The sequence below is a fragment of the Heterocephalus glaber genome, unplaced genomic scaffold, assembly GCF_053883595.1.
Source record: "Heterocephalus glaber isolate CG9 unplaced genomic scaffold, H.glaber_assembly_v1.0 deba00001561, whole genome shotgun sequence".
Lineage (NCBI taxonomy): Eukaryota > Metazoa > Chordata > Mammalia > Rodentia > Bathyergidae > Heterocephalus > Heterocephalus glaber.
The window spans coordinates 9,486,215-9,512,842 of record NW_028258349.1 but is presented as its reverse complement, the minus strand read 5'-3'; the positions used below and the strand labels follow the sequence as shown (position 1 = coordinate 9,512,842).

At 39.4% G+C, this 26,628-nt stretch overlaps 1 protein-coding gene, 1 long non-coding RNA gene, 1 other non-coding gene and 1 pseudogene across 7 annotated transcripts in view; 3 read left to right on the top strand and 1 right to left on the bottom strand.

The window, feature by feature from the left end:
* Znf507 (zinc finger protein 507) overlaps nucleotides 1-18,837 on the bottom strand; it is a 33,223-nt gene extending 14,386 nt beyond the window's left edge. Inside the window, exons 1-5 of one of the 2 annotated variants that reach the window (XM_004858793.4) lie at nucleotides 18,660-18,834; nucleotides 17,174-17,267; nucleotides 9,918-12,052; nucleotides 8,374-8,491; nucleotides 4,623-4,737 (exon numbers count right to left, since the gene is read on the bottom strand). In XM_004858793.4, the coding sequence (XP_004858850.2) occupies nucleotides 4,623-4,737; nucleotides 8,374-8,491; nucleotides 9,918-12,050 (2,366 nt within the window). In that variant the 5' untranslated portion in view covers nucleotides 12,051-12,052; nucleotides 17,174-17,267; nucleotides 18,660-18,834. Of the gene's footprint in view, nucleotides 1-4,622; nucleotides 4,738-8,373; nucleotides 8,492-9,917; nucleotides 12,053-17,173; nucleotides 17,268-18,659 lie in introns of both variants that reach the window. The other variant, XM_004858792.4, reaches the window with a different exon arrangement.
* Nucleotides 3,585-3,691, top strand: LOC147823992 (U6 spliceosomal RNA). Its single transcript, XR_015443125.1, has one exon. It is a non-coding gene; the product is annotated as a U6 spliceosomal RNA (small nuclear RNA).
* The window catches only part of LOC110344740 (uncharacterized), a 113,788-nt gene continuing 105,848 nt past the window's right edge, over nucleotides 18,689-26,628 (top strand). For all 4 annotated transcript variants that reach the window (XR_015443059.1, XR_015443058.1, XR_015443057.1 and 1 more), the window contains exon 1: nucleotides 18,689-18,832. This is a non-coding gene — a long non-coding RNA (uncharacterized LOC110344740). The remainder of the gene's footprint in view (nucleotides 18,833-26,628) is intronic.
* Nucleotides 18,861-26,628, top strand: part of LOC147823991 (syntaxin-8 pseudogene) — a 30,748-nt pseudogene continuing 22,980 nt past the window's right edge.

The following is a 26,628-nucleotide window of genomic DNA, read 5'->3' as shown; positions in this document are numbered from 1 at the left end:
ATGGGCAACACCTCATATACAAATGAAAAAGTGCTCAACCTCATAAATTGGGAAAATGCAAATTCAAACCATGGTAACATCCCACTCACTACACTTATGCTGGAATGACCAAAATCAAAGACTGACAACACAAGTGTTAGTGAGGATATAAATTAGTACAACCACTTGATAATGTCTACTCCAACTAAACATGTACTGTGATGGTTAGAGTGAAGTTTTGATGAGCCTGGCTTTGGGATACTGCCCAGAAACTGGTGAAGCACACTTATAGGTGTGTCTGGGTGGGTCAAGGAGATGCGGCCTTGGGGTCTATGTCTGGTCCCTCTCCCCTTCTGCTCTGGTGCTGTTCCCCTATTCTGCCTGGCCTCCCTGAACTAATGAGCTTTGCTTTGCTACACCCTGCCACCAACTGAAACCGATCATCACGGACTGAAACCTTGTGCAAATTAAACCTCTCCTCCTATAACTGGTGGGTGTTGGGTATTGTGTCTCAGGGATGAAAAAGCTGATTAATACATGTATGTATGTATGCCCAATTACCCAGAAATTCTACTCCTAGGTAAAAATCCAACGGAAATGGTCTCATTTTATATATGCACCCAAAAGCATGTAAAACAATGTTCAAAGTAGCATTATTCATAATAGGGAAGAAAATATTGCAATAACTGAATGTCTATCAATAGAATGAATAAATTATATTATAGTCTTAGAATATTATATAGCAATGAAATGAATTAGAGCTATATTACACACATCATAAACTGTATTATAGTCTTAGACTACATTGCAATGAAATGAGTTAGAGCTACCTTACACACGCACCCCCCCCCACAGTGATGTTGAGTGCATGAGTGAAAAATGCTAGACATAAAAGAGAATATGTATTGTATGATCCCATTTCTGTTAAGTTCAAAAACAGGCAAAATTAATTTATGATGTTTGAAGTCAAGATAATAGTAATTAGAATGGAGTAAGGTTAATTACTGACTGGAAGGCCCAAGAAGGGGATGCTCCTGAGGGAGTCCCATGATTTATATTAAAAGCACAAGTTTAATTGATGATCATTCACCAAGCTATACATTTATGATTTATACAATTTTCAGGATGTATACTAACTTCAATTACTTCTTCTTTTTTTTTTTTTTGGTACCAGGGATACTAACTTCAATTAAAAAGTCTGTTTTTAAAAAGTTTTAGAAGGAGGCAATCAGGAGCGAGAACCCCAGCAGTGATGGCATTTCTATGTGGGCACATCTCTCTTCTGAAATAAACTATGCCTGCCCTGCCCACCCACGAACAGGATTACTTTGTTTCCCAAGCGATGAAAGGTCAACAGTCTTTCTTGTCTTTTCTTTTTCTGGTTAGCCAATGAGCCACTGAGAAGGGATGAGGTTAAAGACTGGCTCCGATAACTACTAGACAGCTATCATTTACTGGCTGCTTATTATAAGACAGTACTTTATATAGCACTTCCTATATCTTCACAACCTTAATTATCCTTGCTTATAAATGACAAAACCAGGCACAGAGCAGTGACAGTTTGCTCAAGGCCACAAATCCCGTAAATAAGAGGGCTCAGGTTTAATCACAAGACTATCTGTCCCCATAGCCTGCACTCTTATGCACAAAGTTGTACTGCCCAGGTCACACAAATAGGTTCAGTGAAGGACTAGAATGGCAATACAGAAAGCAAAGTCACCAAAAAGGAAAAGGTATCAACATCACGGAAAACCTATTACATTAACAGGTGAACAAGAAGCTGGTTTTATGCCCTTGTACAAAGATCAGTTAGTTGCTGAAGAAGACATTCTTACTTATAGAGAAAGCTGTTGACAGAAACTCACCACTGCTACATGTTCTCAACAAAATGCAGGGACTCAGAATTGCATAGTGTACGGACTCTGAGAAAACCAAACCCAAACTCTGATCCTGAGTGTGCCAGGTAATAGCACTGAATGAAGCAGATATTAAATAAGCCAGAAAAATGGTAATCCTTACATTAGATCAGACATCAAGGAGGCTATGCTTACTAGCTCAATTTCTGACAAAAAGTATACGACAATGAAGACAAAGTCCTAGAAATATATTGGAATAGAACATGTTCATCCATAATGCTCTGCACTGTATTAGCTCACAAAGACAAAGGATATGCATTTTAAGTATTTAAAGGAGGTTGAAAGGAGAGTCAGAAGATTAGAAAATAAGATTTTTAAGATGCTACATGAAGAGGATTCTCATAGGATGTTTTCCATCAGCAGGAAGATCCTAGGAAAACTACAACTAATCCTGAGTCTGTAAATATTTTTAAGAACGTAAGAAAGCATCTCTAAGACACCAATAGCTATCAAAATGAGTCTACACTGTAAGACTAGTATAATCAGGTAGACACGAAACCCTTCAGTGTACTATTAGAAATCAATCATTAACCTCTTTCACAAATTTGTTATAATTACATAAAAGGTGAGTATCCCTTATCCAAAATGCATGGGACCAGAAGTGTTTCAGATTTTGAATTTTTTTATTATTTTGGAATATGCACAATGACATATCCTGGAGGTGAGATCCAAGTCTAAACACAACATCTGTCTATATTTCATAATACCTTATACACAGAGCTTGAAGGTAATATTATACAGTGTCATTTTAGTGCATCTGCATTTTGGCTGTGAGTTGTCATGTGCCGTCAGGTATGGAATTTTCCACTTGTGGCATCATATTAGCACTCAAAAAATTTTTGTTTTTGTGGTGCTCAGAATCAAACCCTGTACATGCCAGGCAAGTGCTGTGCCACTGAGCTACATCTCCAACCTTTGGATTTTTGGATGAGGGATGCTCAATCTGTATTTGTTCCAAGCCCAAGATCAGCAAAGATAATGCCTTTTTTGTTTTGAATTGTCCAAGAACGGTTCTTGGAACACATCTGCTCCATGTTTCTCAATGAATGGCTGAGAAATCTAATTCTAGACCCAGAAAACATTACCGCTCAAATCACATGAATTTGCCATGACATATCATTAAATTCAAGAATAAAGGCACTTAAAATAAAAAGGCAAAGCTTTATCCTCATATCAGGAAAACTACTATCAGTTTCTCTCATGTTCTACTAAATAAACATTCCCAGTATAAAACATGAATGATACATGTTCAGTCTACTCATCGTTCCTTACCTAGAATTTATAGCACCAAGTAAATATTGTCATGGCCTTCATTATGTTCTGGGAAAAAAAATCTTTCTTAGGGATCCTAATTTTGAAAATATTTCAAATAAGAATTACAAATACTGAGGCAAGTTCAAACATCTTCCACAAAGCTAAAAGACTTTGCAAACAGATGCACTGTCTGAAGCTCGATTACAAATAAGTTTGTTGACTAGCAAATTAAGCACATACTAAATATTTAAAGCCATACATAGTTATACAGACAGCATCATACTATGGGCCACATAATGAACTTTTATGCTGTTTGTTAGGTTATCATTTAAATTAACAGAGCAACTTTCCCATACTCATTTGTGTCATACCTATAAAAGCTGAGAAGAGTTAAGAACTGAAAAAATGTTTTGACAAGGGATTAAAAAAGTTCACGTGCTTGCTTCGGCAGCACATATACTAAAATTGGAACGATACAGAGACGATTAGCATGGGCCTTGCGCACGGATGACACGCAAATTCTTGAAGCGTTCCATATTAAAAAAAAAAAAGTTCATGTCCATGAACATTATTAGTCACACTGACCGGCTTAGCTCTGATGTAGGAACCTGATGTCCTACTATGGCTGCAAGTAGAACAAACTGCTCTAGGACAGATGGATAACTTCTTTGCAAAACATCTGTACCTTTATTACATATAAACCACAAGCTAGGTAAAGGGGTGCAGGCCTGTATTTCAGCACTCTGGGGGACTGAGGAAGGAGGATCAGAAGTTCTAGGCCAGGCTGGGTAATTCAGTGACTTCATGAGACCCTGTCTCAAAACAAAAAATAAAGGGCTAGGGATGTAGGTCAGTGCAAAAGCCCTGGGTTCAATCCCCAGTGCTGCAAACAAAAACCAAAACAAATCATTTATTCATAAAAGGCAAAGTTTACTTAAGAAATGATGTTTATCAGCTGATCCCAACTGAGAATGCCTAGATTTTCTCTAAACGCAATTAGAATGAGCTTTGTGAAAAAATCAATTCACAAAATTGAATTAAATAACCATATTCTATACATAACAGTTCCACATTATAGGTTAATTTTCAAGTAGAACTTTTATAGGAAATTTTATTGCCTTTAACCTTTAAGGACCTTTTGCTGGAAGTAAAAGTACCTAACCACCAAATTACTGAGATGTACTCTAAACCACCAAAACCTGCTATAATTTATACCTAAATGAGATGAAAACACTTAGCTGACAGATTATTTTCCTGCATTTCAACTAGACAAAATGCCTATGATATTGAGACTTGAGCTTAAAGTTAACATTCCTTAACACACGAAAAGGCTTGGGAGACCAGTAAGTGAAAGTCTGTTAGCTGGTAACCTGTGATTCAAGAAGTGGTATGAATTTGCAATTATTTCTATTTTCTTTCTTTACTACCAATATTTTAATACAAGCATTAAAATTCTAGGATTATCTTACTTACCTGTATGGTTTATCAGAGTTATGGATTCGTCTGTGGTTTCTGACACCAACATATGTTGTACTTGTATAATTGCACACGTCACATCTATACTGTTTCTGAGTTGAAGACTTATTCCCTAGAAAAGGTATTTCAGAGTTTTAGTAGCATGCATTGGTAAGATTCAAATGATAGCATTTACATTCCATAGTAAATGAATATTTATATGACACAGTATTAACATTTCAATCAAGGCTTTCTCACTGCTTAAATTTAACAAGTTTGAAGTGGCTTTACAGATTCTCTGGCACCTAGACTATCAGGAAATATAAACTGAACATCATCTGACCTGTGAATTTAGATAGGCTGGGCTGGTTTCTGCATAACTTTGTACAAAATTCTAAAGTATAATGAACTTGCTTCCAGCCGCCCTGGTGATTGTGTGGCAGCTAAATTAACCAGAGATACACTGCTAATTTGAAAGGTGTTAGTCTGATTAATATTGAATATACTGTCTTAAAGAAACATTGATTTGGCAATGAGCTACAATTTAATACTACAATCTATTATAAAGTACAGCTATGAAACACATATAGCAAACTCAATAAAAAAAAGCACAGAGGTTTTTCACCCTGTGGATTTCCTTGGTTTGCAACTAATGTCAGCTATCAATCCAACATGGGAAGAAAAGCAACTGCAAATTATGAAGTGCTCTACAATGTAGTGTAATTTTATCAAGTAAAACGCAAGTTACAGGGACAAAGGTTATGAATACAGCATGCAACTCTAGGAAAACATGGATCTGATGGGAACAGGCAATGTTACTCATTCTGCAACAGGGCTGAGTAGTTCAAGCATGACAATACAAGATGAATGACTTGATCATATGAAACTGTTTCCCGAAGACATTTGATGCTTTATCTATTCTTCTGTCAGCATAAAGTGCATGGCTATTCCCACCTTGACTGCTTTATATTCAGAAACAAGGCAAGCATAGAAGATTAAAAATAAGGTGGAGCAGGAAGAGCTGTGTGTCCTTTGTCAGGAAGAAAGCTTAGGGAGAATATCAGTACACAAAGCATAAAAGTAAAATTAGTTGTACAAAAGAAAACCCACACTGAAATTTCAGCAAAGAAAATCCTTAAGTTAAATTTAAGCTTTCTAAAATTGAAATCTTCCTTCGCTAACAACACTGCCAGGCAGAACAAAATGTCCTAATTTCCTGGTATAAATCTATAACATTAATATATACACTAATCATAATTATAATCTAAGTATTGCTCTTAATTGGTAGGGTAAAAACTTGGACTTGATTATAAATGGCACTGTTCCAAATATAGTTTAAAAAAAAAAACCCTAAAAAATGAAGTGTGAAATATTGGATAATGGTTTTGTGTGAGAAATATTACAGATCAATGACAACTAATAAAACTGACAGATGGAAAAACTTAATATAGCACAGAATGAGAGCCTGTGCTACTTCAAACAAATGTTTCCATTGGGAAGACTAGATTTAAAGTTCAAAAACTTGGGCTTAGTCCTTGCTCTGCAACTTACTACTAGTATGGTTATAGCTAAATTATTTTACCTCTAGAAGTCTTGGTTTTATCATCTACAAAATGGAAATATTAGAACCTCACAGCATGTTAGGAAGTCTTAAATTTTTTCTTCATCAAAGTTGTACACTGCCTACCTGTCTGGGTAAACTCTTTGCCCTATTACTGAGCTGTAGATTCTCTGAGGGTAAGCATCTGCCTGTTTTGTTTATGCTGAACCCCCTAGGGCTTGACAAATTGTAGGTTCCAAGAAAGGACAATTAATTAAATTTCATGAGGGAACACCATGTAAGAGGGAGTGCTTTGCCCATGGCTCTTCTTAGAAGACCCATGGAGTTTGCTAACAAACCCGTTAGTCCTTTCTAAGTTCTCCACTACTCTGGGTTCCTCAAGGGCCAGTGATACCCTTCACTGTACTCCCCAGCACCTGGTACAGTACCCAGTTCAAGACAGGCACACAAGGCTTTTTGGCTGAATGAATGCCTTAAATATAGTTATGATGGACCTGTGTTGAAAGCATGCCTGGAGGTATCAGTAGTACAATAATGGTAAAAAAGGCATATCTCTCCCCTCTTGTTTAATAAGTTTACTAAGTAGTTAAAAGAAGGTTTAACAAAGCATGAAGTTTTACCTTCTTTGTGAGCTAAAGATCTGTTCTTTGGCCTGTCAACCAGAGTTCACAATACCTAAGTCTGAACTAATAAATAAAATACCCATCCAGGTGTAAGTATACAGGAGGAGATCAGCTATTGGAAATGTTATGCTACTATGATAAAACAGCAAATAGTGACAAGAGGGGCCAAATGCATGGTAAGCAATTTAAAATCTATGCATCTAACCCTAAGAATAAGAACATAATCCACAAAGATAGATGCTGCAAAGTGGAATATAGTGGACAGATGCTAACGCTGTGAAGTTTGGAATGATTATTTTAATTCTGAGCTGAAATTTTAATATTTTTATTAAGACAGTGATTTTTAATCTGTTAACTAGTTGAGCAATTTATAATTTTTGCTTTTTAAAATGGTGCTGGAAAAGATATATTCCAGCACATATTAACTGTAGGTGGTGCTACTGAGTAGCCCTTTATTCCTTCATTAGGGATTTATGGTCCAATCATTTCTAATGTTTTAATGTCTCCTTTAAAGGGGATATGGAAACATAATGAATTAAAATAAAAGGAGGCATTTAGAGCTATTTCATAAAAAGGAAACAAAACTGTTTTAGCTCAGCCATCTATCGCTGAAACAGATGCCGTGTCATAAACTCCTTTTGTTTTGGATAGTTTTACAGGGATGACATCTGTTTGACAAAGGAATTTTGGTGCTACAGTGGTGTCAAATTCAGTTCTTTCAGAAACATTCTAGAATCAGTTATGCTTTCTGGGGTATAATTTAATGAAACATTACGGTAAAACATTTCACTCTGCAGTCGTTTCAAACTTTAATTCTTAGGAAATCTAAAAAAGAAAGTCACCCCAATATGTTTTATTTCCCATAAACACTATGTACCACACTCGAGACATTTAAAGCTTATCAATTTAAGTGAGCTGGTACAAGGAAGCACAGCTTATTACACTTTATCCCTAATTCTCTGAATGTGGCATCCGCGTTTTCATGGAATTCTAATTAAATCTTTTGATTCTAATATTCCTATTATCAGAAACTCAACTGACTGGTACCTAACTAACTAGTACATAAAAGGATCTGTGTGTTTTTTCAAAGAATGCAGATGAAATCTGGCAGTCATACTTGAATAAGATTGCAGCAGAAAGCCTCAGTTAAAGTTTGAGGTGGCAGTTTGCCAGTAAAAGTTATGTTCTCTGCAGGTAAACAGGCAGGAAGAGAGGGAGAGGGGGCTTTCTTTCTATGTTGCAGCTTCTCTGGCTCGTGGGTATGCCACCTTCTAAGGGTCTATGCTGTAGCCTGGCACTTCCAGGAGACAGTTAATTTTGAACTGCAATATCTACCTGCATAGTGGAAGCTGAGTCTTTACTAATCTTGTACTGTACTAGTAAGTATACTAGGACCTAGTAAAAATGTACTGCATTTAGTACTCAGAATTTCCTTAGGAACAAAGCTAAGGTTCACTGACATCCACAATATAAAAGTAGAAGAGAATATATGCTTTAGTCATGAAAATAATCTACACAACAACCAAGGGTATTTTTCACGGCATACATCAGTCACTGCAGCTTATATTTAAAAATACACAGATACCTTCCTGAACACACTTCCCATCAGTTGTATCACTGGGAATTCTTGGCTCATTGGAGGATGCTATTGACAAGGTATCTGGAAGGCTGTGCTGCTCTCTCTCATGATTCCTCAGATTACTCTAAAAAAATTGAGAGAAATTATGATGTAATTTTCAATAAATATACATGTCCTACTATCTAGAACATATTATCAATATTTTAAAATAAAATCCTCTAAAAGACTGACATATTTGACAATTTACAGAAAGAAATACAGTAGGACAACTATAATTTCATCAAAAAGGTAGTTCCTCTTATATTCTCTGAAAGGAAGTCATCTGTGTTAGAAGGTTTTAACGTACAACATGTACATGCTTACCAACCACTGGCCGGCCTAGAGGCAGGAAAAGAGCAGTGTTCAGGATAATACTTCTATGAAAATAAATTCAATCAGTAACCACTGGATTCCTGCTACTTTTTGCCTTTAAATATCAATTAGATGTGTTAAGAAGTCGACTGCTCCCCAAGGACAGATCCTTATCTATTTCCACCCCTCAAATCAGCGGCTATTTCTTATAGCAGCAAAAGAAACTTCTGGAACCTGCTCTGCAGCCTATTTGGATGTACTACTTAGAATTTCATGAGGGTAATCCAAGCAGCAGTGACTCTCAGACAGAAAGACTATTTTGTTTCTGATCACCTTCCTTACTATTTACTTTTTTACAGTTCTGGGAAATCTAAGAAAAAACGTCTATATTCTAGTTAGCCAATAAAGATACATTTTAAACAATTTTTCAGTCACCTAGCACACAGAAGTTCTAAACCAATGATTTAATGAAGGTGGGCTTCCTTTACAAAAGAATAAACCTCGTTGATACTGGCTGCTGGGTTTATAGTCAGTACACAAGATGAAAATTAGTCTGAATAACCTTTCAAAGTCCCTCAGATGCTCACTAAACACAGCTTATGTGGCTTTATTTCCCCTGTACTGGCTTTTACTAAATCCAAGACAGCCCATTTTTTTCTCCTGATAGAAATCACTGCTGGTTATACAGCAGCTGAGAAGACTGACTACAATTTTGGGGGCATATGAGAAATACAAGTTTTGTGTTGATAATATACAGTTAAATCTGTGTATGTCAATCCACTATTCCTTCCTTTGAAATTCTCATGATTGAAAATCAAGTTTTTTTTGAGACAGGGCCTCACTACGTAGTTCAGGCTGGCCTCAAACTTGGAGCAGTCCTCCCGCCTCAGCCTCCCAAGTGCTAGGATTACAAGCGTATGCCTCCAACCCTGGTAATAATTTCAAAGTTACACAATAACACACTAAAGCATTAAATACTGAGGCTAGTAAGGAGGCAGCAGTCATGGGATAGAATTCTCAGTCAAGCCCCAGATTTCAGTCCCAACTTTTAACTAATTAGCTGAGATTCCCCTGGTCAAATTATCAAATTTTGCCAGAACTCATTTTCCTTATCTACAAAATGAGGTGACTGCACTAGATCTGCGAAGTTCCCTCCGGAATCTAAAGTCCTCTGAAAGATTTTATCAAGTATTGCTTACCTTATAAGGAAAAGATTCTTCACACTGCTTACACTGGTATATTTTAGTTTTGCAGTGGTTGATCATGTGGCCCTCCAAATCTTTGCTGTTGTCAGCTATGTGTTCACAGATAGGGCACTGATATGGGTGTCTCTGTCGATGGACTCGCAAGTGTTGCTTGATGTAACCCTTGTTACCACTTGTATAGTGACACAGGCGACAACGGTAAGGCCGTTCAGCATTTGGGATATATTCCACCACATTGGTCCCTAGCAAACTTGTATCACTGTTGGGTTGGCACTGGGCATTGTCCTGCAACTCTTTCAAAATGTCATCATCTGAAGCATTCTGGTCAGTCCTTTCTCTCAATTTCTCAATGACAGTGAGCAAGGACATGCTGATACCTGTCTTAACTTGGCCATCTGACAATTCCTGTCTACCCTCTGGGAAAGCTACCAAGGTAGAGTTGCTTTGGTTAAAACTAGTTAATCCATCTGAAGAGTTTTTAAGAGGCGACATAATTTTTGAATATGCTGCCAATGTACTATCTACTTGCTTTTGTCCAGTATCTGGATCTAAAAGGTTTATATCCCCATAGTGCCCAAGATTGGCTCTTGTTAATTCTGCAGCTCTAATAGGCATTGTGACAAGGGCTTCTGCAGCTAACGAGTGTAGTCTAAGAGACTCAGAATTTGTCCTTCTTCGGCCAGGAGGAGCATTCTCGTCAGTACCCAGGCCTTTACTTATTAACTCACTGTCTTTCTTCTCTGGATTGCTCCAGCCTATAATCAATCCCCCGATATCAACAGTACATTTATCAGCATTATAAATATCATCTGTTCTTTCACATTCAGTCTGGACTTCTGTTGGGTTCTGGTTTTTGCCCTCCTCAATTTCAGCATTCATGAGGAACTGTTTCTGTGAAAGTGTTTCTTCAGCACTTGGTAAACGCTCCACTATCACATTAACGTGACCTTTTTTATTTGGGCTACTGCTAATGATTTTCTGTGCTGATGAAAGTAGGCTGTCAGCAATCAGATTCTCCTCTGAATCGGACATAACTTCTAGTATTTCTTCCTCATTAGGTTCAAGGGTAACTGATTGACTTAGGTGTACTCTGCCTTCTGCTGTCTGTTCTAAAGGAGATGATGATGATAATGGTTCTGAGCTGCAAATCTGTACTTGTAATGATGGCCCATTGTGAATACTCAGTTCACTGTCTCCAATAGCAATAACTACTGCATCGACCCCGCCCGGTGCAGCAGACACAGAAGAATCCAGCAAGCCAAGGGGCTCGTTTTCATTTTCAAAGATTGGATAGGTGCAGTCAACTTGTCCCGCATGTTTCCAAGCATGTGTCTTTAACATTCTCTGCTGGCCACAAGTATAACTGCAAAATAAGCATCGATACATACCATATTGTTCATATGCATACCACTTTCTTCTACCCATTTCTGCCATGGATGCAGTTTGGATGTTATGAGTTTGTGGACTGTCCACATTTACTGGGGTGTCGGGAATGGTTTCAATATTTCTTTCTGTGGTTCTCTGACATAATGAGTTCGAGGAGCTTTTGTGCTGTTGGGCTTTGGATTGGGAGTGACTGTTGGCATCATTTTTGTGGTCATTTACCACATGAGCTTCAAGTGCCTCTTGGCTTCTGGATGTAATATGGCACTCTGAGCAAATAAATACCACTTCATTCTGCTGACCATGCTGCTTGATGTGATCTTTTAACACAGAAAAAGATGATGATAGAAACTTACAAAGGCCACACTGGTAAGACATAGCCTTCCCATCATTCTGGGCAAGACAGTCAGGGATAAAATTTGTTTGTGACACCTCAGCCTTTCTAATACCAACAGCAGGTGACTGGGTTACTTTAGCCGGAATTTCACAAAGTTCTTGGGTTTCAAAAGAGTGTGCTGTAGCACTCGAACGCAAGCGTTTTTTCCCAATTAGAAGACATTTTTGTGACTTTTCATGCTCTACTATCTTGCTTAACTTCTGGATAACATGGATTAATGGATCTGCTTTAAGTTTTCTTTGTTCATCAACTTCCAATGAAGGACTGATCACACCTTCGGCAGTCAATACAGCTTCCTGTTCTCCGGTATCTGGCACCAACATTGCCACACCACTGCTTTCTTCCATATCTAAAAAAGGATAACATACAAGAGAAAGACACACCAGATTAAAGGATAATTACAGTTACACAATTCTGAGATACATTCTAATTTTAGTGTCTAAGCTCATCTAAGTATTTTCTAAGCTAGCAGCTACCTGGCTATTCCCAAAATAAGGCTTAAATTTCTTAGCATTTCTCTTTGGAATGCAATCTCCTGTAAAACTTGATGATGGAGATTTTGCTGTCCTTCACTTATTTCTTTGGAAATGACTTTAACCATGTTTATTTCCATTTTTCTTCAGTGTCTTTGCTCTTGACATCTAGCTGAACCCATTCATTACTCTTCCCTTTTTGTAGAATGCCCAAAACAAACAAACAAACAAACAAAACCTTCTATTCCTTGATTTAAAGAGACACAGCCACTCTCAGGGCCCATGTTACTGTGAAACAACATCATGTAAAGCCAATATGATTTTATACAATTCTTTTTGTTTGTTCGTTTGTTTTGCAGTGTTGGGCACTGAGGCAAGAGCTTCATGAGTGATACGTAAGCTTATACCACTGAGCCACTCCCCCAGCCCTGAAAATATTGAGAAAGTACTTCTTACATAAAAGTACAACTACAGATTACAAAAATCACAGATTTTTTTTCCTCCCTAAATCTTTGCAATTGTGAAAATACAGTCATGTAATCTATTATAAAAGACACAGTAAATTTCAGATGTATATCCAAATGAAACTAAATAAAAGCAATGACCCAGTTCCTTCTTTTACTTCCTTTGGTTTGTCTTCCTGAAAATAAACCACAAACTATGCTGTGGTTTTCTTTTAGAAGTCGTATTAGTGGTCAACTATTACTCATACCCACAAATACTTTTTTCTGAAAGTGCATCAGAGAAGGAAAAAGTTGATATTCCCATTGTGTTTCAGGTCCTGAAATGAAGAGAATCCTTAGAAGGGGTTATCTGTAGGTTCTAATAATGCATTACTGCCATGAAAGTCACCAAACATAAAATACTCATAAATCTTTCTCCAAAGTCTTGAATACTCTTTATATTTCCTGGCAGCACTTTCATTTCAAACATTTCATTTGGCTTAAAGTGAGATTAATTTGTTGACTTGGATCACATTTTTAAGTTCAGGCTTCTTTCCAGCAACAAGTTGTGTTTTTCCACATTTTAGGTGCATTCTGGAATCTTACTCACAACATTCAATAAAAGCCAACAAAATTTTTAGTGGCACTAGCTATAGACCAAAGACCATACTATTCTGAAACTTCATCAGAGGCTCTGAATTTTTATTTTAGACAGTGAATCATGGCTCCTCTACCCCACATAGCTGAATGAACATGTAAGGGTTCTCCTTTGCAGGATCAGACTTAAACCATCCTGCTGGACTCCATCAGCACTCAAACCTGCTTCAGTGCTAGATAACCTATATCATCTTTTGACAGCAATTATGACTTTCCCTCTGATTTTCTCCTCTTTCTGGCACACTAGCTATCGGTGTCTTGGTTGACAGTAGGTAAAAATGCAAACATTTTACTCTTGGCTTTTATTGTATTAATTTTTTCCTCCTTTCTAATACTTTGTCCCATTAGATCAGCTTTGTTCTCTTTTCTGGGGCATGCCTCTAATTTGTCCTCATGGCAGGGAGTGCGTTCTACAACTACTACAACATTGCTGCTATTCTAGCTCTCAAAGGCTAGGGGTCCTTCAGCCATTCTTTCTCCAGACCACTTTTTAAAAATTAGTTTCTTTTCATCTTTCTCAGAAAGAACAAAAGTCTCTTTATACTTTTACACTCAACTTCAAGTCACTGAAGAAATCAAGGGTGAACAATATGTTTCTTTGGAAGAACCCTTTTGTCACTTCCTAAATCACTTTACTGCTTTAGAATTCCACACTTTTAGGTCAAGGAGAGCTGTGGCTCTTTATGTGAGTTCCCTTTAGGGTCATTAACTTAATGCTCTATTTCTTTCAGTTGAGCTGTTAACTGCAAATTAGTTAAACAGGAAGTTTAGTAACAGGAATCCCCATTCACTTTCTTGAAAAAACTATGGTTCTCCACTGTAGATCTAAGGTCTCTTCCTCCAGAAAGTACAACATCCATATGTGGCTGATTGATAACCTGGAGGTTAACAGTGAATGTTTGCTCAACAGACTTTGCACATCCACAGGGTTACAGAGGTGATTCATGTTATCTCTCTCTTCCATTTAATGATGTAATAGGAGAGAGATGGCGCAGTGCAAAGTACTCCCTGTGGATATTTCAATGTATTCCTTAAAGAAGAAGAAGGAGAAGAAATGAAGAGAAGGGGGAGGAGTTCATCTTATCTCAAGAAAAAGACTAATACAAAAGAATCTGACAAAACACATTTTAAAGCTGTGCCTGCTCAGGCATTAGGAACTAATGGAAATTTGCAGCAGATGTTCCAATTTTCCCCGAACATTTATGTAAGTATCTAATTTTAGAGGCTGCATACATTTGGGGATAAGTACAGTAATGGCAGCTATAAAACAGATATGACAACATAAAATACAACAAGAAACACCTGAAAAACCAGTTTGGGGCCACATGCAAAATCAATGCACAAGTTAAAACTCATTAAAACAAAAACCTCTGTTAAAAAAAGGTTAGGCAAACAGCTCATATGAAAGTATACACACTGGGGCATTATTCATGCACTCATATATGATATACCTATATCTATACATTACACATAATCTATACATTATATATGCAATCATATATATACACACACACACACATATACGTCAAGGGAAGAATAACTTAGTTGAATAAAAGAGATGAAGTTGCATGAGAACCTAGGAATTCATTATACTGTTGTACTTGTGTAAATGTTTAGTTTTTCATAATAAAATTATTAAAAAAAAAAAAAGTTATGTGCAAGGCACCGAGGAAGTAGCAGGAAAAATGAAAACATTTTAAATTCATAATACCGATACCTGCAAACCAAACTGAGTGGATAAGATAAACATTTAGAAGCTAAAACGATTGAACAGTTTTTGAATAATGGAATAACTAATATACAAGGTGAAATCATCAGACAGCAGGAGTCAATGGCCAAATCCTAAAAGAGACTGAAGAGCTCCCTTGGGTTAGGAAAGTAAGGAAAGAGGTAGACTGTGCGATGGACCCCAAAAGATTGTGGCATGCCAGACATCATCCATTTGCTCTCTAGACTCCCTGAATCTTTTCAGTCCACTCTTGGTCCCGTCCCAGGAGGGATGACATCATCAGGCTCCCCTGCCCTCTGGTTTCTGGTTAAGATCCGCCAATGGAGAGCCATGACAGAGCAGAGGGACATGGCAGACTGAGAACACGATATTCATTGTCCGAGCACTTCACCTCTAGGTCACCCTGGACTGGCTGCATTCCTCAAGAGAGCCACTTCTTTCCAGAGGGGCTGCTCTACAAGACTTTGCTTCTGGTTCTGGCACCTCTCCCTTCTCCTGATACCACTAGATGCCAACTGCATTTCCCCCGTGCTCTGCCTATACAAATCCAAAACCTTTACAACAGTAATTCTGTAAATATACTCTCCTTGAGTTATCTTAATATGAGTATGCCACTTGCTTCTTTGGAATACTGTTGTTATACTTTGATACAAGGGCAAGATTGACAAGAAAGGCTGCCATAACATCATTATATTCCTATGAGTGAGAATAAACATGATATTTAGAGGTCAAGGAAAAGATCAAAATGGATGAATAGGAAAGTTCAACAGAAAGAGAGAAGGCAAGAGACATGAGTGAAACGAGATTTTTTGTTTGGAATTATTAGACATAACATTACATCAAACTGTTACACAGAAATAATCAAAAGTTGTATCCCAAACCAGCAAAGTTCTATAACCTTTTCCGTTGCCTCTTAAATTTTTCCTTGATAACAGTAATACTCTGGCAAAGCTTATAATTAATGTCTTTCCCAAGAAAAGTTAAGAAAAAAAAAGAGAAAGAAAAGTTAAGAGCCAAATTATTTCAGTTGTCTTTATTTCCTTATAATTTGGTACTTGGTTCACTTGTGTATCAAGCTGAACAATTCATGTGGGGCTGGAGAAAGACTGTAATTTTTCTGTGTATATACAAAGACAGCACAATATGATAAAAAGAACTCAAGATCTTTCACCCAAAAGATTTGTTTTTTTTCAACTAGAAAAAAAAAAATTGTTCAACAGAAGTAATGGCCAATTAATTCTCCATTTTCCCAGATTCTCATACTTCAAAAGTACAAAACATTTATTTTTCTTAAGCCCAAAAAAAAAGACAAAGGACAAAAGCTCATAGGTCTCTCCCAAGTGCTCTCATTTAGCTGTGTGACCTTAGGCAAGTCACTACCTGTTGTAAGCTTTAGGTTCTTCAGATTAAAATTGAGAGGGTGGGACTGGGTAAACTTTCAGGTCCCTAAACTACAAAATGTCTATATAGAGTTACTTGGAAACTGCTTACACTTTGTAGGTTTACCTTACTAATGTAAGCTATAATTCTTTTGATATAAAATCTCCTTAGCTCAATGTAATTATTAATTGCCACTAAGAAAAAAGCATAAATATCAGAAGTGTATGAATTTCATAGTCTAGAATTTCTTAGCTGGCACCTAGCCTAAGAGAATATTTTAATTTGGCAGTTGCAGTTAAGACATAAGGGCTAACTAACATTAACTGATATTCAGATTTACTATAATTTATTGAGCACCTATAATGTGCCAAGTACAGTGTTACAAAAAAGAATATGAGGAAATCCTTGCCCTTGAGATGCAAGTCCAGGGAGTGCTGCTTGAGTAGATGTTATATAATACTTATGTAATTCCTGGTAATAGTAGCCTCTTTTCTGCAGGTGAGGAACCTCACAGATGTAAAGTAGTACATCTGAAAGCTATATCTCAAAGATATAAAGCAGTTTAAGAAGTGGAATCCAACCAATGATTTTAAAATGATACTTTAATATACCAATTTTCCTGTCAATTCTCAGTGAGAACAAGAACATAATGAAAAGACTAACAGCCCTTTACAGTTAAGCTGTATAAAATGTCAGCATATTTGATCCTCGTAACTCTCTGGGATCTGCTAGGTGGTGTTTATACAATCTTACAAATAAGGAAACTCAGCGAGGTTTAAGTGACTTACCCAAGGTTACATGGCTGTTAAATGGCAGAGCCAGTGTCTTTCAAACCAATTCCTGAAATTAATACAGTCCCTTGGATCAATCTTCAAAATCCAGCTGTGGCCAAGAACGAAAGTACACAGTATCAAACATTTCTCTTTCTTGGTGAAACAAAGTAATGATTCATTTGGGCAGTGAAAAATTTTCCAATACTTCATATCAAAAAGAAATTCAGAAGAATCTTCATGCAATGTAATTGCTGATATAAATTCATATAATTTATCTAACAAGTAGACCTGAGGATTTTGAAAAATTAAGGAAAAAATAGCTCTGGAAACTTCTAATAATTGTGCCTTTTCTTTTACCTCAGAATGTATGTAACTGGCTCAATACACAGTGGGTTTTACTGACTTTTTCTAATGAGTATGAAACAGTAAATTACATACTATTTTAATGTTAATCAAAAATACAATCTAAAGAGTGATTATGCAAATTTTATAAGCATAGTGGGCAGAATAGCAACATGAAAAGACAGGACAGTGGCTTGACCTATATATCTCCTAAAGCAGTTTCCTGCCCTGGTCCTACATTTCTTTGTTACCGTTTCTTATACTAGCCAAGAATGAGTTTAAAAGATCAAAAGAACGTTCATTCTTTCCACCTAGAAAGTAACTAACTTATTATAGGTAATGGTTAAACAAAATAGATTACTGGCTGGGCTGAAAGCAAGTCATTGGGCCTCCTCTGAAGTTAATTTTCAACCAGTTACTGCAGCAAAGAAATGAAGGGCCAGACTTTCTCTTTCAATCAATATAAAGTGGAGTGCTTTAGAAAGTACAAACTCAAGGTGGTGACAGATGCAGTAACTGCCTGATAACAACGATACAGACTGACAGCAAATTACAGCCCATTGTAGAAACTTGAAAGACCGACCACCTTCGAGTTTGGGAAGGTTGCCTCTGCCTCATCATCCGGGCCCTCCACAGAAACCATTCCCTGGAGACGCCCTCACTGGTCGGTGATCTCTGGCGAAATCATTAAGGAGGATGGTGAAGTGTGAGAAAGGCCAGGTCTGCTTTTCTGTACCAGTTTCTTCTACAACAAGCAGAGGCTAAAGGGCCGACGCGATGGGCGTTGAGGAAAGTAATCAAGAGGTGGGCAGTGAACACAGTTGTTAGGTCTATCCTGACTGGCCTGAGCGATTCACATCTGCAGACGGGAAGGCAGCTATGCCTCCGGCGGGCCTGGTCGGGGACCGAACTGGTGACAGTGTGTGAGGAGGGGCGGTTCCCCCACCCCTTAGCTGCTGGGCAAGCCCGGAGTCTCCACAGCCTTGCCCTGAAAGGCACAGCGGATAGAAAGGGGACACGGAACTTAGGGCATGTGGCGAGCACCGGGCGGCTGTCCGCCGTCTGAGGAGGAACCAGGCGCCGACTGAGGCCTGAGGGAAGGATGCACATGGCCGGCGGCGCTCACAGCAAAAGGAGGGGCGGCCCCGGGGCGCGGTACCTGCGGTCGGGCGGCGGCTGCTGCTTCCGCTAGCCTCTTTTGGCCAGCCAGGACCCTGGCGTGTACTCGCCCTCGTCCTCGCCCACCTCTCTCCCGGATACTTTCCTCTTTTACCCCCCGCTTTCCCCCTCCTCATCCGGAGCTCCAAGATGGCGGCGCAAAGAACAGATCACGTGAGCTACGGGCGGGTCAGGTGACCCGAGTGGCTGGCGGCAGGGGCGGGGCGATTGCCAGGCCACGCCCAGAGGCATCCGGGCCAGCTGGGGCGGGGCGGGCGCGAGGAAAGTTGGTGCGCTGCAGCTCCCAACCCCGGCGGGCGTCTGGCAGAGTTGTCTGGGCTTCGTGGCCAGGGTATAGTATTGCTCTGTCCTGGGTAGTCTAGGTCCAGAAGGCAATGACTGTTCATTTTGGAGTCTTCCCACGTCGCCTAAATCTGCTGTGGGCTAATTCGTTCACCCCGCCCTCTTCATGATTGACTATCATAGTGATCATTGAGATTCTTGTCATCCCTGTGTGAATTGATGTAATTTCTTAGGGTTGGGCTACACTTTTTGAGATGTTCTTGGTTAAAATATAGATGTCGTAGCTAGGGTCATGGTTTTAATTCAGGGCGGCTCTGGGAAAATATTTTCGCTTGAGAGGCTATTAAGGGACCCAAATAACACAAAACCTGTCGCCTGAGGCCAAGGTAGTGTTTGTCTATTGGAGCTGTTCATTCTCGGCTAACTTGGTGATGTGCAAAGAGAAGAATTCCAGTGTCACGAAGAGTATTGGACAGTTTTGGTGTATTAGGAACTACACAGCCTAGTACTTGGGTTAAACTCAGTAGATGGGCGGAAGACAGGAGCAAGGAAGGCAAACTGAAGATTCTGGTCATAGCAGTGGACTGACTGTTTGGTGAGGTTATCTTTTGTATCTGTCCAGTATATTTAGGGAGCTTTACAAAGGGGTTGGGCTGTCTGTTTTTAAGTGGAAGATACAAAATATACAAGATAAGATTTATTTTCACTGTTGAGACAGAGCTATAATTTTACTTACATATCTCAAGATACAAATTCCCATGAATTTGGGTGTTGAGAAATCAAGAAAGAATTCTGCTATTCCACAGAATCCTTTATCCGTCGGACCAAATGGATAAGAAATAAAAACAAAGGGCCAATAATTGTTTTCAATAAAAGGTAAGAGATGGAGGAGGAGATTAGCAGGTTTGAGTGGGAGGGAAAAAATAACCAAGGACAACCGGAAATACAGGAAGGTGAAAGTAAAAACAAATAATTAATATGAAAATTTCTTTCCTCCCCTTGAGCTACTGGTAAAAACAGGTCTAGTTTATAACTATTTGAAGAGAGGCTTTTCTTGAGTAATGTCTTAACTAATCTGAAAGTAGCCACAACCGAAATCAGGAATTTATTTGGTCAGAGGAGAGAGCAAGGGTGCCACTCACTGTAAAGTGCTTGCTTAGCACGTGACAGGTGTAGAGTTTAACTCCTAGCACCATAATAATAATAGTAATAATAATAATAAAATAGATTAAAAGGTAGAGAAAATATAATTTAGAGAAAACAAGGGAATTCTAAAACAACCAGAAGAAAGTAAACGTATCTTTGAATTTCCTGTGTTCATTCCTGTATTTACCAGCTATTTTGTTTCTCTTCCCACATGGTTAGATGGAACTTCTTGGTCCTCTTGTGGCTCATGGGTGTGGCTTGTGACTGGTATGGGCTAATGAATTATGTGTAGAGGAGAGGGTCATAGGGTCCCCATACTGGAGCTTTTATTGCCACTGTGTTTCACTCCAGAGTACTCTTCCCCTGGGTTGATGACTGCCATGTTGGAAATAGTGGCCACCTTGTCTTAGAGTGACAGAGTTACCGAACCCTTAGCTGACCCACCATAGGTCTTTCTAGCAAACAAGACCATGACCTTTTGGAGCTGTTTGGTACAACAACACGGCATTGCTACTGTTACACTCTTCCCTAACTGGGAGTGTAATGTAGCACCAATAGGAGTAAACATTACAGGCAGAAAAGAAGAAATGGAAGAATTAGGAGAGAAGGCATAAGATGCACAATCTCAAAAAAACTTAGACAACTTCAAAATGACTTTGACACAAATATCTCAGTATTTTTCCTCTAAAGAAACTTTCCAGAAAATCACAGTAAACATTTTTTTTTTAGTTGGAGGAATATAAAGTCATTCAGGTGGAATTCCACTGAACCTGTGGACATCTCGTCTAAACTCTTCTCAGCACCTTCCACCTGTGTTGGAAAGCTATTTATCATGATTTAATTAACCAATCATAGTAAGATTTAGTGTTACAGATAGGAAACTTGCTTACTCCATTATCTAGCATCTTTTCGGTGGAATCTGATTCTATTTTCAGATGAGAGATGACCTAGATAACTGAACCCCTGTCTCTGCTCACCTCATTATCCTACTTTAGGGTCATTAATTAGTTGATAAAGGTTTAATTTCTTCTACAAGTATCATGGGTCTGTATCTCCTAAAGTGGCCAGGGAGTCTGATGATACATAGTGCTTTACAACTTAAACCAGGGCACTTTTTAAATTTGAGGAACTCTTAGGACAGTACAGTAAATTGTAAAGTGATGACTGGCTAGAAACAGAGTGAGACACAGTTGAAAGTTGAAGAAGACCTTGTTTCCAGCCATGATACTTATGAAGGACACTTTGCCTTTGTTGTAGTAAGCTTAGACTAGATTTCTTTTTTCTTTTTTTTTTGGTACCAGGGTTCCAACTCAGGACTTTGCATTTGTGAGGCAGGCTGCAGCACCACTGAGCTACATCCCTGGCCCTAGATTTCTTTTTTGAAGGGATTAATCATGTAAGTCTTTGGCATAGTGCAGAAAATTGGATAAGACATGTGACCTGTTTTTCTTTTAACTATAATTTTTATCATGACCTTTAAAAATATTCTGCCTCAAAAAAGGAAAGATCAAGGAAGTCTGAGAGGAGGCAGGAGGAGTAAAAGGAAAAAGGATGCAGTAGTGTGAACTGAGAAGATAAACTGAAAAATTATTCCATACTTTGCAGTTTAGCTCCCATGGGACTATGAGCAGGTGGGTCCCATCTTTCTGACATTTTCACCTTGCTTATAAAACAAGAAATTCAACGTATCCTTTTTTTTTTCTGAGTTTCAGTTATCTGGTGTGTAGAAATATGGGGTTTAATTATAGGAGCCCTCCAGGCTGGAAATGGATTTCATCATTAAGAATAATGGCCAGACTTGATTTTATTAATGACTGAAAAGATTGCTTGATGTAATTCAGAAGGAACATAAGATTAAGAGACATGACATTTTATTATATATACAGCTGTCAATAATGAATTAACATTAGCTCTGGATTCTGTACACTTTGCATCTTGAATATACACCTAGAAATACTTCATAATTATAGTTCAGTTCTCAAGAATCATCATATTACCCATCTGTCATTCATTCTCTGCTAAAAGCCACAGACCTATGTTATCTCAGCAGAACATAGACATTTAAAACCCCTGGTGCTACGATGCTCACATATTAATCCATTTCTTGTGGAGGGCCCAAACAAGCCAGAATACATGACAACTGTCTGTGACAAAGACTGAGAGGAGAAGGAGTAGGGAGCCTGATTGTGAGAATTGAGGTTTGCTCTCGCTGACACTATTCTTGTGTACGTTTCAGCTCAGCTGTTCTGGATCTGAAATGCTAACTGGTTTTGAAAAGGGCCCCCAAGAAGCTCAGGCAGTCACAGCACTTACCACAGCCCTGCCCTCAAGGTTGTGATGGAACCCAGTCTAGAGTTCTATCCAATCTGCGATTCTGTCAGGACCTCCGTACAGGAACAAGGATCTGTGATGGTGACATCTAGTGGCCTGTCTGGAATGTGCAGTCAGGCCACAGAGCAGTCCAGTGGGACGTGGGATGTTTGCCTGGTCCTGTTAACCCAGTACTGACCCCAGGTCCCTGAATCAGTCTAAGAGTTTGGCTTCTGGCAGAGATTCCCTGAACACATGTTAATTTATGATTGGGATCCAGGAACCCTACGGCAGGCTGGGAGTGGAGGTGGAGAGGGGCTGCTTTGGAGGACGACAGGAGGCTCCTTTCAGTCTGGTCTGCGTATGCCACAGGCTTGTGCTGCAGCAAAACGCGGCTCAGCGGGGCTGCATGATGGAGCAGGGAGCTCACCTCCGCCAGACTGTCTCTCTGCTTCAACGCAGACTGGTTATTGGAACGCTCAAGCAATTTTCAGTCGTCTTGGTCAATAAAGCCAGTCTCTTCTCTGCAAGGGGAATGAAAATGAGATTTCGAGGCCTCCAAAAGGCTCTCTCCTTTTGCCACTTTATCTGCCCAGGAGCCAGGGAGTAGCTTGGCTGAGTTGGGTGGTGGCTATTTGCTATTCTCCAAGCTCTGTTGACAGGTAATACCACCTACTTCTGAACAAGACAATCCGATTGTAATAGGATACTGGTAAGTACTTCCCAGAGAAGAAGCATTTTCCTTAAAGTCATGATCTTTATTGATGAAAGGGGCAGTGGAAGAAAATGAAAAGAAGAAGAAGATGATGAAGAAAAACACCAAGTGGAGAAGTAGCTGCTAATCAAACCAAGAGACCCTAGCTAAGGGGTAATTGTGGTTTAAAAATATGTCATTTGTTATTTTGACAGCTCCTCTTGAGGTGATAGACTAAGAGGAGCAGCCAGCATCATCATCAGCTGCCCAGGGGTTCTACTTCTTGCTTCTTGAAGACATCAGTGAATAGATAACAAGAAGTAGCAAACAGCCTGCCTTCTAAGGTCCTCCAGCTGTGAATTCCTCATACGCGCGATGGAAAACCAAGCACAGGAAACATTGTATAGTACTTGACATTTCCCTGAAAAAGGGACATGAATGAGAAAGGGAAGGGAAAGTGCATGTAATACGTAGAGAAAGTCCATGCTAAAATTTTCACGCCCTTTCTAGCCTCATCATAAGCTCCCCTGAGCCATGAAGTAGGAGGGCCCCACTGAAATCTATTGTGAGCTGGAAGTGGCATGTTCAGTATTGGGCATGAGTAAGGCACAAGTGACCAGGCTCCTGTGTCTTCCATCCTTCTTATCCCTGCCCTTCTCCCTCAGGTCTCATCTCTGAGCCATTTGAGGAGACACCTCTGATGAACTAATGGTAGGCAGAAGCCTGAGCTAAGCTTAAGAAAAAGTCAGCTTGCTATGTGGAAGAAAATTGTCTTAGTTACTTTTCTCATTGCTGAGACAAAATACCCAGCACCCAAAATTAAGAGGAAAGGTTTATTTAGCTCACAGTTTGTAGAGGTTTCAGTCCATAATCGGCTGGCTCCAAGACAGAGTGACATGGGAGAGGTGCACTGCAGAGGAGAAACAGCTCATGGCTGGCAGAGGGCATCAAAGCAGAAGGCAACAAGCAGTGAAATAGCAAAGCGGCAAGTGGCAAGCAACAAGTGATTGGCAGCAAGCTGTTCACAGGGACACTCTTTCTGTCCCTTATAGTCTATCCAGACTACTTGCCCTTGGGGTGAATAGTCACACCCAGGATGGGGCACCCTTAATTCTACCCAGAACTATGCCAAACCAATCAGTGGACTGATTCAGTAACCCATCCTTGATCCCAGCATTATACACTTAATCCCAGAATCACACACTTTAGGTCCAGCCACCTCCAAAAAGCCCCACCTATGACCACATGAGGCTTTGGGGGGACATTTAGATACAAGCCATAACAAAAATGGACCAACATGAATGCAGGTGTGAAGTTAAGATGCAGGATATCTATCTGGACGATAGAGACCCCTCTACCTTGCAGTGGAGTGGGGGGGCAGGTATAGCTGCACCCAGAAGGGCATGTTAATGCTGGGGTGAGACCAGGCAGAGACTCATAGTAGGCATCTATTGAGGACCTTGCTGGTGGAGGGCCCTGTGCTAGGGGCTCTTCTTGTGTCGTTTTATGGATCTTTGGGCACTTAGCTCTATAGTCTTTAATTATGTATGCTTTAACTGACTCAGCATCTGTCTTCCCTGGTGAGAATGTACTCCCCATGGGTCCAGAGAGCCTGTCAGTCTTGTTCATTTTTATTCCTCCCAGCCTAGAACAGGGGCTAGAAGGTAGCTACATTTAATAAATACTCAGTGATTGAATGAAAAAGTGATTTTATTTGGCATACAATCTTCTAGCCATGGACTTACTTGGAGGAGCTACCCCAAAGCAGTCTTTTGGGAAGATAGGATATCACATGGAAGGCTGGGGGCTTGGAGAGAGAATAAAGGTGATGTATCAGTCAGTACTCATTAGAGAAACAGATTTAATATGATTATCTATCTATCTATCTATCTATCTATCTATCTATCTATCTGGATTTATAAGGTAGGCTTACAATGGCCATCTGCAGGCTCAGGTGTGGAAGGGTGCAAAGGGCTGTCTGCTCACTAGAGATCTGAAGGGTCCAGTCAAAAGCCCAAGGCCTGGCACTCACTATGGAGTCCTGTGAGAGTATGCATCTGGAAGCTGAAGAGTGCAGTGTAAGGCTGAAGAGTCTGTTGGGAGCCCAGAGAGTGGAGCTCCTCCAAAGAAACAGAAGCAAGGCTTTCTTCTTCTTTCCCTTTTTATTCTGTTCAGGCCAAAAACCTATTGGTTTTTGCCACTCACACCCAGGGTGGGTCTTCCACCTTCAGTAAATCCATTCACTCACACCCAAAACTGTACTAATCCAATTAGTTGCACATTTCCAAGTTGACACAACAGTTAACTACCACAAATGACATCCAGCTGGGGAGCTGGGAGCTGGTCTCTGAGAGGACCTAAGAATCCCGCACATGGACTGGGTTTCACTCAGGGCCTCAAAACCTGCTAGTACTCACTTGCTGTGTGACCTAGTGTAATTTTCCTTAATATAAGCATCGATTTGCCTGATTCACATTTGCAAATTCAGACTGATGTTATACAAAATGGAAGGAAATGGTGGAGCTAAAACACAGGAGAAGAAAGAATATGGAGCATTTAGCTGGGGCGTATGGTACATGCTTGTAATCCTAGTTTCTCTGGAGATCGAGGCAGGAAGATCACAAGTTCAGGGCTAACCTGGGCAACTTCATGAAATACCATCTCAAAATAAAATCTAAAATGGGCTGGGGATGGAGCTCAGTGATAGAGCATTTGCCTAGCTTGTATAAGTCCCTGGACTCCCAGAATTACAAACATTCATACGTACACACATACATACATACATACATGTGTGAAGTTGAGCGCTGGTAAGTGCTCATTCAGGATGCCCTTGACTAGAACTATTGTTTGCAAGGAACTGAAGCTCTGGTCTCCAGACATGAGTGCACCTAGCAATGACAGAAGCGAGCATAAAAATCAGAGGACACAGAGGAAAGGAGAAGAGGGGCAGGATCACTCTTCTACTCTGTAATCAGCTTATGAATTATAGAATATGATGTGAGCTCCTTAGTAATGTCACATACGATTATGTGGGTTTTCAGCCTATTTTTCCTAAATGCGGATTTTGTTGGCAACTGAATGCATGCTAACACCCTAAGATTTAGTTACATTTTGGTTAAGTCCAGAAGACTTTGGACTTGGCTTTGAAACATTAAAAGTGAATTGAATTTGCATTATTTAAATGGCTTATTCAGGTTAACACTGCCATCTCTTCAGATTTAAAGTTTCAAAGACTCAAGAGTTGATATTTTAGCAGCAACAATGACATCTAGGGGTTGGTTTCTACAGGTTTAATCTTAGATATCCTCTACATCTTGAAAAATAAAAGTGCTAACAAGCCAGTGAAATCCAGGATGCCTGCTTGGACTACATGAACTTGGTCTGCGGCCAGGGCAACACTGACGGATCAAAGAAAGAGAAAGCTGGAAGTAACTCTGGCTATCGTCTAAGAGAACCATTTCCCTTCTCAAACTGTGACCTCCCTCAGTTTGCTTAGTATACTCATTTCCTTCTCTCC